This window comes from Pristis pectinata, chromosome 12, assembly GCF_009764475.1.
Source record: "Pristis pectinata isolate sPriPec2 chromosome 12, sPriPec2.1.pri, whole genome shotgun sequence".
NCBI lineage: Eukaryota > Metazoa > Chordata > Chondrichthyes > Rhinopristiformes > Pristidae > Pristis > Pristis pectinata.
In genome coordinates, this window is record NC_067416.1 from 42,958,063 (window position 1) to 42,973,260 (window position 15,198).

General features: G+C 43.8%; 1 protein-coding gene across 2 annotated transcripts in view; it reads left to right on the plus strand.

The window, feature by feature from the left end:
* The first annotated feature begins 357 nt into the window (after nt 1-357).
* LOC127576821 (hexokinase HKDC1-like) overlaps nt 358-15,198 on the plus strand; it is an 88,078-nt gene continuing 73,237 nt past the window's right edge. The window contains exons 1-7 of one of the 2 annotated variants that reach the window (XM_052027600.1): nt 358-420; nt 4,751-4,907; nt 6,142-6,290; nt 6,387-6,506; nt 8,901-8,996; nt 13,575-13,674; nt 13,765-13,948. In XM_052027600.1, coding sequence (XP_051883560.1) covers nt 358-420; nt 4,751-4,907; nt 6,142-6,290; nt 6,387-6,506; nt 8,901-8,996; nt 13,575-13,674; nt 13,765-13,948 — 869 coding nt within the window. The remainder of the gene's footprint in view (nt 421-4,750; nt 4,908-6,141; nt 6,291-6,386; nt 6,507-8,900; nt 8,997-13,574; nt 13,675-13,764; nt 13,949-15,198) is intronic. The other variant, XM_052027601.1, reaches the window with a different exon arrangement.

Here is a 15,198-nt window from a genome sequence, read left to right on the forward strand (position 1 = left end):
CCTGTGTGTCCCCTGCCCTGCCTCACCCTTCCATTTCTTCCCTGCTTTGCTCTCTACCACTTCCATCCTGACCTCCCCAGTACCTCAATTCTCTCAGGCACATGAATAACCTTACACGGCATATGAAAGGTCTTCCAAGCACCTCTTTCATCCAAATGCACAAGTGCCAAAACTTGTTCAACTGAGAATGAATGAAGAGAGGAGGAGAAACTTGGATTAAATTTGAATCCAGCAAGTTTGTGGGGCTGTGAATCTCATTTCAAACTTCCATAAAATTGACTGGATAAAAATTGATATTCTCAAAAACTTTTTCTTTTGCTTTCTCAGAAGTTAACACTCTGAAACTCCAAAAACAGAATGTTTGCAGTACATCTCTTGGCCTTTTATCTTAAAAAACTTCAGGAAGATCAAGTTCGAAAGGTAAGTGAGCCAGGTGAATGGCTCTGTGATGTTCTATTTGTTCTGAGGATAAGGGTGAAAGTGGGGTTGTGTGTTTATAACAGAATTTGCCACCAGAATAGTGTGGGGCACACTGGAGAGCATTACAATATAGAACCGGACTCCTATTATGTAGCACCCTGCCTGAAAGACACTTAGTAGAATCATAGAGTCATACAGCACAACACAGGCGCTCGGCCCACCTCACCATGCCTTCCGTGATCCCTATCTACACTAATCCCACTTGCCTGCACTAGGCCTGTTTCCTGCCATGCCCTTCCTGTCCAACTGCCCTTTAGATGTTTTAATTGCATCTTTCTCTACCACCTCTTTTGGCAGCTTGTTCCAGAAAAGAGGAGACACAAGAGACTGTGGACGCTGGAATCTGGAGCAACACACAAAATGCTGGAGGAACTCAGTGGGTCCGGCAGCATCAACGGAGGGAACTGGACAGTCGACATTTTGGGTTGAACCCATACATCGACTGACCATTTCCCTCCATAGATGCTGCCTGACCCATTCTGTTCCTCCAGCTTTTTGTGTGTCATTCCAGATAAGCACCACCCTCTGTGTGGAAAAACTTACCCCTAAGATCTCCATTAAATTTGTCCCCTCTCACCTGAAACCTGTGCTCTCTAGTGTTAGACTCTCTGCCCTGGGAAAAAAGACTCTATGTACCCTATCTATGCTCTTCAAAATTTAATAAACCTCTAAGGTCACTCCTCAGCCTCCCACATTCCATGAGAATAAACCCAGCCTGTCCAATCTCTCCTTATAACTACAGCCCTCTACCCCATGCAATATTCCGATGAATCTCTTCTGCGCTCTCTCTGTTGTTACCACATCCTTCCTGTAGTGTGGCGAACAGAACTGTACACAATACTCCAAGTGCGATCTAACTAATGTTTTGTACAACTGCAACATGATGCCCCAACTCTTATACTCAATGCCTTGGCCTCTTGAGGCAATCACACCTGATGTCTTCTTCACCACCTTATCCACCTGTATTGCCATTTTCAGGGAGCTACGGACTTGCACCCCATGGTTTCTCTGTACATCAATGCTCCTAAGGTCCCTGCCATTTATTCTCTATGTCCGACCAGAAATTGACACTTGTTTGGATTAAATTCCATCTGCCACTGCTTCACCCAACTGATCTATAGGTCCCACTGTATCCTTAGGCAATTCCCTATCCATGACTCCACCAATTTTTGTGTTGTCTGCAAACTTACTAATCAGACCTCCTACATTCAATTTATGTTACAAACAGTGTGAGTTGTTTCGTTTTAAACATTGAAATGGTCATTTTCTTGTGTTATCCATAAGTTACCAATTTTATTTAATTCAGTTTAGGAAAAATATGAAAGCTTTGAAGAGGGTATTTAAATATTTAACTTGATAAGCAAAATAACTATTTATCTAAAGGTAGATAAATCCCCAGGACTTAATCAAGTGTATCCTGGTACATTGTGGGAAGCTCAGGAAGAAATTACTGGGGCCCTAGCAGAGATACTTGTATCATTGATAGTCATGAGTGAGGTGCTGGAAGACTGGAGGGTGGCTAACGTTGTGCCTTTATTTAAGAGAGGCTGCTAGGAAAAGCCCAGGAGCTACAGGCCACTGAGCCTGACATTAGTGGTGCATAAGTTGTTGGAGAGACAGGATCTACATGCATTGGGAAAGACAAGGACTGATTAGGGATAGTCAGCATGGCTTTGTGTGTGGCAAATCATGTCTGACGAATTTGATTGAGCTTTTTTGAAGGGGCAACCAAGAAAGAAATGAGGTCAGCGCGGTGGTTGTTGTCTACATGGAATTTAGCAAGGCCTTTGACAAGGTTGGCTGGTCCAGAAGGTCAGATCACATGGGATCCAAGGCGACCTGGCAAACTGGATACAAAATTGGCTTCATGGTAGGAGACAGAGGGTAGAGGCAGACTGTTGCTTTTCGGACTGGAGGCCTATGACTAGCTGTGCCGCAGGGATCGGTGCTGGGTCCACTGTGGTTCTTCATTTATATTAACAATTTGGATGAGGATGTAGATGGCATGGTTAATTTGTTTGTGGATGACATTAATGTTGGTGGTATACTGGACACTGAGGAAGGTTATCTAAGATTACAACTTGATCTTTTTCAACTGGGTCAGTGGGCCAAAGAATGGCAAGTAGAGTTTAATTGACATAAATGCGATATGTTGCATTTTGGTAAGACAAACCAGGGCAGGACTTGCACAGTAAATGGTCAAGTCCTGGGGAATGTTAGAACAGAGAGACCTAGCGTTGCAAGTACAAAGTTCCTTGATAGTCGTGACATCGGTAGACAGGGTGGTGAAGAAGGCATTCGGCATGCTGGCCTTCATCGGTCAGAATATTGAGTACAGGAGCTGAGAGGTGGTGTTGCTGCTGTACAGGACATTGTTAAGGCCACATTTGGAGGACTGCATATAGTTCTGTTGCCTTGCTATAGAGAGGATGTCATTAAACAGGAAAGGATGCAAGAAAGATTTACGAGAATGTTACCAGGAATGGAGCATTTGAGTTATAAGGAGAGGCTGGATATGCTAGGACATTTTTGCCTGGGGCGTAGGAGGCTGAGGAGAATTATAGAGGTTTATAAAATCATAAGGGGCATAGGCAGGGTGAATGCACACAGTTTTTTCCCCAGGGTAGGGAAGCCCAAAACTAGAGGGTCTAGGTTTAAGGTGAGAGGGGGAAGATTTAAAAGGGACTTAAGGGGCAACTTTTTCACACAGAGAGTGGTGCATATATGGAACGAGCTTCCAGAAGGAGTGGTCAAGGCGGGTACAACTTTAAAAGACATTTGGACAGGTACATGGATACAAATGGTTTAGAGGGAAATGGACCAAAAGCAGGCATATGGGACTAGCTCAGTTAGGCAACTTGGTCGGCATGGACGAAGGAGCTGTTTTCCGTGCTGTGTAGCTCTAAGACTAGAGCAACCATGGGAACAGACTTTTATATGCCGTGAGTGATTAGGATTTGAAATTCACTGTCTATAGGGTGGAGAAGCCTTCAAAAAGAAATTTAAATAAATACATGAAGGAGAAAAAGATATAGGGATATGGGGAATGTGAGTGTCTAACCAGATTGTTCTCCAAAAGAGTTGGCACAGAATTGCTGGGCCAAATGGCTTCCTTTGCTGAGATTCCTTTTATTCTATTAATTCATCATGGTGGAAGTATAATTCCACAGAACACAGGCATATTTCTCAATCAAATTCATGAGGTACGATTTCCCCCGAGCATATTTCCTTAGTGAGAAATTTGGAAACATTGGGTTTGTGAAGTTCCTGTCAAATTTGATGACAGACCTTAAAGGAATTTTTTTACTTCATTTTTCTGCCTGGCAAGCAGACGGTTTGGAAAAAAAACACAGGAGAAAACACCAGCTGGGGATCAGGGGAATCACTGGAGTGGGGCAGGAGAGACGTTATTGTGGGGGAGGTTCTGAGGGAAGATTGTGGAAGAGGGATCAGAAGTACTGAGGGGTTAAACTCACAGGGAGGTTAGAATGGAGGGATAACTAGAGAAAGAGAATGGGGTAGATTGCTTTCCTTTGAAAGGAAACGCTGTGCCTTTCTCCACTCCTTTCCCATCATGTGCTTTTAGTATGCTTGCTGTGTTTTCCCTCTCTGTGGTTTTTCTCTGCCATTTGTATCCTGCTGATACTGATGTTACTGGTGCTGAATTGTTGATTTCCACACTTCCGAATGTATTGAAGCTTGGTTCACACATTTAGATTCCACTTAGACAAATGCTGCTTTCTCTCTTCGATCAGAGCAATATAAAATAATCTCCTGAGGATTCAAAGTTAGTTTTGCATTAAAAGTCAATGTAGTCAATAAGTATGAATGCATCAGATCATTCAGAACATACCGCAGAGAACACATCATTCAGCCTCATCAGGCTGTGCTGGTATGCGCTGTGCCAGCACTGTGTGGAAATCTGTTGCAGGAGGTAAAGAGTTTTCACCCTGGCACATTTGTGAGTTGCTGCTTTTCACTGTGGTGAAATGTTTCACTGATCTGATCACTTTTTGACTCAGTGGTATGGTTTCCCATTTAAAGGTGGGCAAACCTTTCAACCATGTCTCTGCACTCTTTCTATATGTGCACCTGCTTTCCCTAGATGCAGACTGTGCCAACTTGGGCACAGAAGGAATGCCTGAACATGGGCAGAGAATGGGGAGTTAGGGTTGGGAAGGGGCTTTTGGTGGTGCCCAAGCAGTGGGATGAGAGTGAGGAATAAATGGAGTAATGGTTTTGTTGGATTTACACTCTCCTGGTCTTTTAGGTAGATCGCTTCCTCTACAACATGCATCTCAATTCTGAGCAGCTACAAGACATCATGGCTCAATTTGACAATGAGATGAGGAAGGGACTATCCACCATTGAGACTTCGACTGTTAAAATGCTGCCTACCTTTGTACGGTCAACTCCTGATGGGACAGGTATTGCAGAATGAAATTACTGTCCAAGTCACATGGGTTTGAAGCAGAAAATTGCACCATGTTACCTATCCTGGATGTGGCAGAATCCCTCGCGGTCTGATGTGGACCAGAAGGTTTGCATTTTCCTTCACCGTCTCTGATCTCTGCTGAGTTAGGGCAGGCCTGAGGTGGATACCATAATCTCATTTGACCAGTTGGACCATTAGTGTATGTGACAGAGACCACTTAGAATCATATACACCCCCAATTAGCTGTCTGTTTTCAAAGTCAAAGAACAAATGAAAATTGTTAATACTGAAGCTTCTCAATAATTTCTAATCAAAGTCATGTGACTTGGCTGGAACTTATTAATTCAGGATTTGTCAGGCAATCCTTATGCACCAATGACTGTCATTGTTGTAGCATGTCAGCAGAATATGGATAGTCTTAAGGATATGATTATTTTTGCACAATTAGAAATGTTTGCACGCTTCTAGATAATCCAGATGTGACTCCCAACCAGTTGTAATTTCCATGTCTGTTGCTTCTGCTGTTGCCTAAATCTGTTACTGAAGCTGCTGAGGAAAGTGAATACAGCATTAATGTTTCAGGTTACTGACCTTGCATCGGAATTGACGCTGAGTCATCTGTTAAGGTGCTACCTACATTTCTATGGTCAGGTATTAATAGTTCTGATTGTCAAAGACCTGAAATGTTAATTTTTTCCACTCTCCACAAATACTACCTGACCTTCTCAGTATCTCCAGCACCTTCTGCTTTTATTTCAGATTTCTGGTATTTTTCCCCTCTGCTCCTCTACATCCACAGGCCATCCTCCATTATTTCTCACTCAATCCTATGAGCTTTTTACCAAATCTACAAGTGCACGACCAGGATTTTCTTTGCTCAGCCAAAACTGTTAGTTGATGACGCCGTACAATATCCTGCAGTGGAGGTGTTTCTATGACTATATCAACATTGTAAATGAAGTCAGTACAGAGAGGAGCTGCACTCATTCACCACGGCCCACCCTGCTTGCACAAGGCAGGAGATTAAAAAGGCCAAAAGGTCTGGTTGTGGCCATACGTTGCTGCTGGGTATTCCTGCAGCTTGAAGTACGATTACCCGTCGGCCTCTACTCCTGCTCTCTATTCTAGGAGCTGGTTTGGAATGGTCCTGTTCTGCTCTATGTTGATATTTACCTACTTAGTTGTATTTCTCCCTGAATGTCTGCAAACTTTACATTTTGTCTCAGAAAAGGGAGATTTTTTGGCATTGGATCTAGGAGGCTCCAGATTTGAGGTGCTACGGGTCAAGGTATCAGAAGATGGGCGGCAGGTGATACACACAGAGAGACAGACGTACCCCATGTCAGACGAAATGAAGCAAGGCAACGCCCCAGAGGTAATCCTACTCACTTACAGCTTGTGTCTGAAGGAGAACGCCCCACTAACTACACACTGCTGAACTTCATGCACATGTCCTCTCTCTGCTCTGCAGTTTTTTAATTATGTTGCCGAATGCTTGGGAGATTTCATGGAGAAGCAGGAAATAAAAGGCAAAAAGCTTCCGCTTGGTTTCACCTTTTCCTTTCCCTGCAGACAGACCAGGCTGGATGAGGTGAGTGTCAGCTACAATGAGAAGTTTAGCTTCTTGAGAGTTCCACAAGTAAATATGCCATTTGGTCTTCACCAAGCTACTTGGCCACTGGCAGTGCAATTTGATTTCTGATGTTTGTCCAGTCCTGCTCCATCTTAGACTGATGGTGGTTGGGTGCTCAGGACCCTGGGCTAAAACAGAGGAATACTAGCCTGGGCTCCTAATCCTGATAAATAGCAAATCAATTACATTTCAAAGCGTGTTGGGTAGACAAGATTAAAACTGGCCAGTGTGTCTGCTTTGAATGTTCTCACAATACCCGCTTTGCAATGCCGTTCCCAATGTTGTGTCCTCGGTACTACCCCACAATTCCCACTCACCTGTATTGAACACTACCCTGCAATTTTCATGCTAGCCCACAATTCCTGCGTCCGTGTGCACTAAGTATATGTGTAGGACATCACATCCTGAACACATCCCACACTGCCCACACTGCTGTCTTTGCACACTATCCTACAATTCTTTTTCTCTGGATTTGACAGCTATACATTCTTCTCTTTTTGCCAGCTGTTCCATAACTCTCTTTGTTTTGCTGTTTCCATTCTCTCTCTCGGTATCCGTCCTCACTATTTTGTCCTCTGCACTAATGCACAATTTGTTCTCTTCTTTCTTGCATAAAAGTCCCACCGATTAATCTACCTGTCATTATTCTGCCATTCACCCATAACATACAAACTGCAATAACTTTCCCATTGCTAAAGGTGCTGCTCAGGATCTAATGAGTGATTTGGCACTGTGCAATAGTTCAATGTGTTCCTTGTTCCAGCTGCAGCCACTGTATTCTGATCGATGTATCCCCAAATCAGGTGGGCAAGTTTGAAGAAGGGCTTGTGAAATTGACCTTTGATTCTGATGTTTGGATTTCAGCTGCTGAGGCTTAAAACTTTGTTTATCCTCATTAATCGTTGTGTTGCAGAATATCAGTGACTTCGGATCATAGATTCTGTGAAGAAATTCATAGAACATAGAACATAGAACATTAAACATTACAGCACAGTACAGGCCCTTCAGCCCAGGATGTTGTGCTGATATTTTATGCCACCAGCATGCTGACGCTTCCAGCGCCAACATAGCATGCCCACAACTTCCTAACCCATACGTCTTTGGAATGTGAGAGGGAACTGGAGCACCCGGAGGAAACCCATGCAGACATGGGGAGAACCTACAAACCCCTCACAGAGAGTGGCCAGAATTTAACCCGGGTCACCGGCGCTGTAAAGTGTTACGCTAACCACTACACTACCATGCCTATGAGGGTCATAGATAAGGTACAGCTGGAAACTTCTCCCCATGGATGACGTGTCTAAAACTAGGGGGGTTCAGGGTAGAGGTTAAGAGGTTTGGAGGGGACATAAGAAAGAATTTTTTTACCCAGAGGGTAGACACATTGCCTGAGTGGGTGATGGAGGCAGCCACAACATTTAACAAGTGTCTGGACAAACACCTGAATTGCAAAGGGTAGGACCAGGTGATGGGAAGTAGGATGAGGACAGATGGGTACATGATGCTCAGTACGGGTGTGGTGAGCTGGAGGGTGTGTTTGTGTGCCGTATGACTCCATGGAATAAAGTCACCCAAACTACTTGTTCAACCAGCAGAGGGAAAATGTTAGTTGTGAATGGAATAATTCTCAATGTCATTCTCCTGTGAAAGGCAAACGAGTCTTAATTTGCTGGTGACGGAACTGGGCATTCATACCATTGTGATGGGGAACCGGATATCACGATCCCAGTGACATAATGGAGAGACTGTACCTGAAGCATTGGGCACAGATTTCAAGGATGTTAGTGCATTGGAAGTTCAGGGAAGGATGACAACACTGATACCTGGGAGGAAATGGAAACAGATCAGAATTGAGGAGATTTCCTGAGATTTGACTGTGGAAGGTGGGAATAGTGATGGTCTAGCTATGGAGGACATCTCACCCCTTGCATTTGCGCAAGTTTATTAATGTGGTAAAATGTTCCCAAGGTGCTCCATAGGAGCAATAACAATCCAAGGCCCCTGTCTAACCTGGGAGCATCAGTCACTGACTGTTTCAGTATAGTCGTGCCAATGAGTAAAAGAAACTTGGGGAAACAAATTGTAAACTCTTGAATGTATTTGGAAGATTTTTATTTGCCAAGGATCTCCCAAGGCATATTTGCTGCATGATCTATTTCCTCCTCCGAGAGTTGAGGAGAGCAGGATTATTGATTTTCAGAGCATTCAGAGGTGTCCTGGCTGTAAAGAAAGTGGGTGAAGAATGAAGAAGCTGATTAATCTCCATTCTTAAATGCAGACTGAATGAGAGACTAAGGAGAGGCTTTACATTCTGTGTCAAGTAATTCATAATGTGCTAACTTTTTGTTGCAGGCTTTTCTCATTTCGTGGGGTAAGGGATTCAAGATCAAAGGAACCAAAGGAGCAAATGTGATCTCTCTGTTACGCAAAGGAATTGAACAGCAGGGGGTGAATTTAATTTAACATTGTCCGTTTTACCTTGAATTCTATGACAATCAGTACCATTGGGATTTGGAGAGTGGGTGCACCAGATTATGAGACTTTTAATTAAGGTTCAGACCAGGTTCTCGAGAGCAGGCTTTTGACTTTCTTGAGGGGTCTGTTCATCTGTGTTAAATGGGTGTGGTTAAAATCAGTCCATGTCACAGCAAAATATTATAAAAGGCTTTCACTGAGAAGTTTTAGCCAATGAAAACAGTACCAGGTAAAGATTTCAGTCAGTGGGCATGAGGTAGCCTCTTCAATCACAGTAGAACATACCCACTGTAGAACATTAAAACTGTGGAACTTGTCCACTGATTTCAAATATTCCACTGAGTTCGGACAGTTGAAATGAAAATCAACTGGATGCTTAAGCAGAATTCATTCTGTCTGAAGGGTTACTTGGTGTCCCACCATTAACAGTGACACATACCAGCTCCAATAGGGTCCCTTGTGTGTGCCCTTGTGGAATGAGCACCATGCGAGGTCCTTGATGTTGGACACATCAGTGGGCTGAATCTCAGCACAACATAGTCTTGATGTATTTAAGGAAAATCCCACATTCCAACACTTCCTGTAAAATTCCAGACTTATAAGTTCCTGCTGTAAAGTCCTCACATTTAGCCACCGTTATTCTGAAACTGGCTATAATCAGATGTGACCACATCTGAAAATCTTACTTCCCCTTCAATATCCCCATTGCAGAGTAGACTTGACTTGTTTCAAACTTAACAGGCAGCCCTACACTTAACTAACCAATTGCGCCTTGAGCTGTTTATTACAGAAAGTCGGCAATTCATTCCTTTTCTCTAGTTTCTTGCTAATTTCAATCTCACACCTATCTCCAGGGAGAATCCTGTCCTCTGATCACTCGCTCTGAAAGGGAACTGCAGTAGAAGATTAATCTGTGTTTTAAATTCTGTATTTATTTTTCTAGTTCGGTAGCCTATATACCCATGTGTCATTCCTGGGATCATGGTACCACAGAATTGGCCCAGAATTAAAACAGAAATACTCAGCAGGTCAGGCAGCATCTGTAGAGAGAGAGAGAGAGAGAAACAGAGTTGATGTTTCTGGTTGCTGAAAGTCTTAACTGTCTGATGGCCATAATTAAGCACTGGCAGCGTAACATTTAGGAAGAGTAGGGGGCAAGGAAACGGTGGAGGAATGCCTCTGTCAATTAATGATAGTCTTACTCCAATAGAGAGAGATGTCCTAAGTTCAGGATGTTGACGAGGTCTGGGTGGAGATGTGTAATATTTAGGACAAGGCATCATTTTTGAGGGAGGTAACAATACGCGTGTGGCAGGACGGGGTATAAAGGGAGAAATAATGGGAGCTTGTGAGAACGATATGTTGATAATCACAGAGGATTTTGATCTACTTCTGCACTGGAAAGAACAAATGGGCAAAGACAGATGAGAGGTTCACAGAACATACTTGGGATAGGTCCCCAGAAAGCCATGTTTTGGAGTCAACCAGCAAATAGGTGACATGAAACCTGGTATTATGCAATGAGACAGGATTAATTAATGATCTCATGCTGGAGGCCGCCCTAGGCAGCAGCAATCATGATATGGGTTAATTTTACATTCAGTCTGAGGTAGAGAGTAATGTGTCCAAGACTAACATTAAAACTTAAGTAAGGTTAATGTGAAGGCATGAACGCAGAGCGGGCTGAAGTGAACTGTCAGATTTGGTTACAAGATTGGTCAACGGTAATGCCATGGCAGACGTTTAAGGGAAATGTTCAGAAAACACAGAACAAACCAACGAGAAAGAAAGTTTCCGAGGACCCACTATCAGTCGTTAGCAAAAAACCAGTTGCACAAAGACTGGTGGCAGGCCAGATGCTTAGATAGAGCATAAAAAGCAGCAATGAACACAGAACAGTACAGCACAGGAACAGGCCCTTCGGCCCACAATGTTGTACCAATCTAATTAAATTAGTAATCAAATGCCAAACTAAACGAATCCCTTCTGCCTGCACATGGTCCATATCCCTCCATTCTCTGCATGTGTCATTCCTGGGATCATGGTACCACAGAAGGGTACAACAGAAGTGCCTATCTAAGAGCCTCTTAAACATCTCTATCATATCTGCCTCCACCACCACCCCTGGCAGTGCATTCCAGGCACCCACCACTCTCTGTGTAAAAAAACTTGCCCCATTCATCTCCTTTGAACTTACCCCCCCCCCACCTTAAATTCATGCCCTCTTGTATTAGACATTGCAACCCTGGGAAAAAGATACCAGCTGTTTACTCTATCTATACCCCTCATAATCTTAAAAACCTATCATCTCCCCTCAGCCTCTGCCACTCCAGAGGAAACAACCTCTCCTCATAGCACATGCCCTCTAATCCAGGCAGCATCCTGGAAAACCTCTTTTGCACCCTCTCCAAAGCCTCCACATCCTTCCTATAATGGAGTGACCAGAATTGAATGCAATACTCCAGATGAGGCCGAACCAGAGTTTTATAAAGCTGCAACATAACTCCCTGACTCTTGAACTCGATGCCTCAATGAATAAAGACAAACACGCCATACCCCTTCTTTACCATCCTATCAACCTGTGCAGCCACTTTCAGGGAGCTGTGGACTTGGACCCCAAGGTGCCTCTGTACATCAATGCTGTTAAGGGCCCTGCCATTAACTATGTACTGTCACTTTACATTTGATCTCACACTTTGCCAGATTAAACCCCATCTGTCATTTCTCTGCCCATATCTGCAACTATCTCACTGTATCCTTCTACACTATCCACAACACCAGCAATTTTTGTATCATCTGCAAACTTACTAACCCACCCATCCATGTTTTCATCCAAGTCATTTATACATCACAAACAGCAGAGGTCCCAGTGGGGACTCCAGTGGAACACCTCTAGTCACGGATCTCAAGCCAGAATAAGTCCCATAAGTCCCAATTCTGAATCCAAACGGCCAAGTCACCATGGATCCCATGTATATCAATCTTCTGGATGAGCCTCCCATAAGAGACCTTCTCAAACATCTTACTAAAATCCATGTGGACAATATCCACAGCTCTACCTTCATCAATCACCTGTGTCACCTCCTCGAAAAACTCAATCATTAGATAGACACAACTTGCCCCGCACAAAGCCATGCTGACTATCCCTAATTAGGCCATGATTTTCCAAATGCTCATAAATCCTGTCACTAGGAATCCTCTCCAATAGCTTCCCTAGCACCGACTTGAGACTCACTGGTCTATAGTTTCCAGGATTATCCCTATTTCCCTTCTTGAACTACAGAACAACATTAGCTACTAACCAGTCCTCTGGGACCTCATCTGTGGCTAGAGAAGACACAAAGACCCCAGCAATCTCATCTCTTGCCCCTCTCATTAACCTGGGGTATATCCCATCTGGCCCTGGGAACTTAGCCACTCTTCTGGTCATATCTGGAACTAGTGGTTACTGCTGAAAAATATGATGTTGCCTGTTTAAGACAGAGACATGGTGATAATTTTTCTTCCAGAGGATGAGTCTTTGGAACTCTCTTCCTCAAAGGATGGTGAAAGCACGGTCTTTGAATATTTTTAAGGTTGAGGTAGACAGATTCTTGACGTAGTGAGGGAGTGAAATGTTACCGGGGGTAAGGAGGAATATAGTTTACACCAAATAAACCATGACTTATTGAATGATGGAGCAGACTTGAGAAGCTGAGTGGTACAATCCAATGTGAGTCAGCATAGGACTTCTGGCCTGAAGTGTGGACAAAGCATTCCAGTTGTCTACTGGGGGTATTCTTCACTCAAGAGTATTGTAGAGATAACTTTATTCTATATTAAACCTGCTCTGCAGCCATTTTGAGAGAGTTTGATAGGACAATGGACAGGCAAGGTACAATTGTAACATTTTTAGCACCAACATGTCTGATGACCACCATCCGGGACATGCCCTCTTCATGTTTCTACCGTCAGGGAGGAGGTACAGGAGCCTGAAGACCCGCACTTAATGATTTAGGAACAGCTTCTTTCCCTCCACCATTAGATTTCTGAATGGTCCATGAACCCATGAACACTACCTCATTATTTTTTTTTGCACTATTTATTTATTCTGTAATTTATAGCAATTTTTTTTTTAATTTTTAAAAAAAATTTATTTACAGCATGGTAACAGGTCCTTCCGGCCCAACGAGTCTGCGCCGCCCATTTTAAACCCCAAATTAACCTACCCGTACATCTTTGGAATGTGGGAGGAAACCGGAGCACCTAGAGGAAGCCCATGCAGACACGGGAGAACGTACAAACTCCTTACAGACAGCGACGGGAATCAAACCCCGATCGCTGGCGCTGTAATAGTGTCGCGCTAACCGCTATGCTACCGTGCCGCTCAGACATTTTATGTCTTTGCACTGTACTGCTGCTGCAAAACAACACATTTCACGATATATAAGTCAGTGATAATAAACCCGATTCTGATTCTGAGCATAAAATTGGAAATGGGTAATTTCATAAAAAGGGGAATTAATTGCAGTTCTGTTGATTTATTGCATTTTTATTGCTTTGACTTATTAGGACTTTGATGTGGATGTTCTGGCTTTGGTGAACGACACAGTGGGAACCATGATGTCTGGTGGATTTGATGACCCATACTGTGAAGTTGGTGTTATTGTTGGTAATGAGCAGGCTGCAATCACTTTAGGTTTCTGAATATTCCATTCATTTGCAAACTAGACGTGCTGAACTGCCAATCTGTCATGTCCAGGTACTGGAACTAATGCCTGTTACATGGAGGAACTGAGCCACATAGAATCTGTAGAAGGTGACATAGGACGGATGTGCATTAACACGGAGTGGGGAGCATTTGGCGATGACGGCTCGTTGGAAGACATCAGGACAGAATTTGATCGGGAATTGGACTCTGGCTCCCTCAATCCAGGGAAACAATTGTAAGTTTTCTTTGTGCTTTGTTCTGATAACTCTCTCATTAGAAATATTGTTTTCCACAACTTCAAAATTGGCCTGGTGGAACTGATTTGCAGTCTTCACCTGAAAGCTGCGGGTGACCCCCTGACCTGGGCTAAGCAAGTTCATCTTGTGGGCAATATGGCCATGAAATTGGGCCATGGAGCACTTGTGTTCTTGGCATAACAGTTGACAATTTGCCCACGTATGAATCATAAGTGCAAATTTTCATCGTGACTTGTGCTACTTGCTTTTGCATGATGGTCTTTGCATTATGCCCTCACACCAGAAATACATGGAAAAGGCAGTTGGTAATGTCAATCCTTGTACAATATTGAGGCCAGGGCTCCCAAACTGGGTTCTGATGGTATAGCTGACAAGGTGTTGATTCTTCATGGGGATCTGGAGATCAGCACATGAAGACCCACCCTCTGTGCTAGTTAATGGGATTCTTCAGGTTAATTTTGGATTTATTGGAAGGAGTGTTGGTTGTGCACTTCTGATTGTTGGAGATGATTGGAATTTCAGAAGGTGTGAGGAAGCACTCTGGCAGAGGTTAGAGTGCACACCCGTTCTTTCCTGATCTGGGACTTTACTAGTCATAGCGGTTGGCTGCATGGTGGAGGAGGAGAGGCAGGTGGCCCGGAGAGCTACACAACATGCTGGAGGTCTGCTGGTGGGTGAGCCATAGGTGGTGGGTAGATGTTGGTAGGAAATGGTTGGGAGAAGGAAGAAAAGGAAGGGGAAGGGTGTAGGGGCTGGGGCCTTCTCCAGGAGTCTCTTTGCCCATGGACCCTTTTTCAGGAAATCATTTCTGTGGTGCATCTTTAAAGCAGGGCCAGAACTGCAAACCCAGTCGTGTTCCAAACGAATTTTTATGCTGGAGACGTGTTATGTATACTCCAGTTTCTTGTACATAGCTGCAGAAAGGAACTCAAAGGCACTACACCTGGGATGAGCCAAATTCAGGTCCTCCTCCATGGGATGAGAAAATAAGGCAGAGTGGGTGCAGCATTTTTTTTCTAAAATAATGGGCATCCAAGTGGCTCGAGGAGTTATTGCTCCACAGTGCACTGACAGCGTCATACCATACCCCAAGATGTTCCAAAACATAAAGGTATATCGCCTCATCAACCTTGGTGAATACGCAGTGCCCTGGAACTGCCTTGGTGATTTTGTATTGTGCCTGCTGGTTTTCATTACAGAGTCAGATAAAAGACGCCGAGGGTTACCT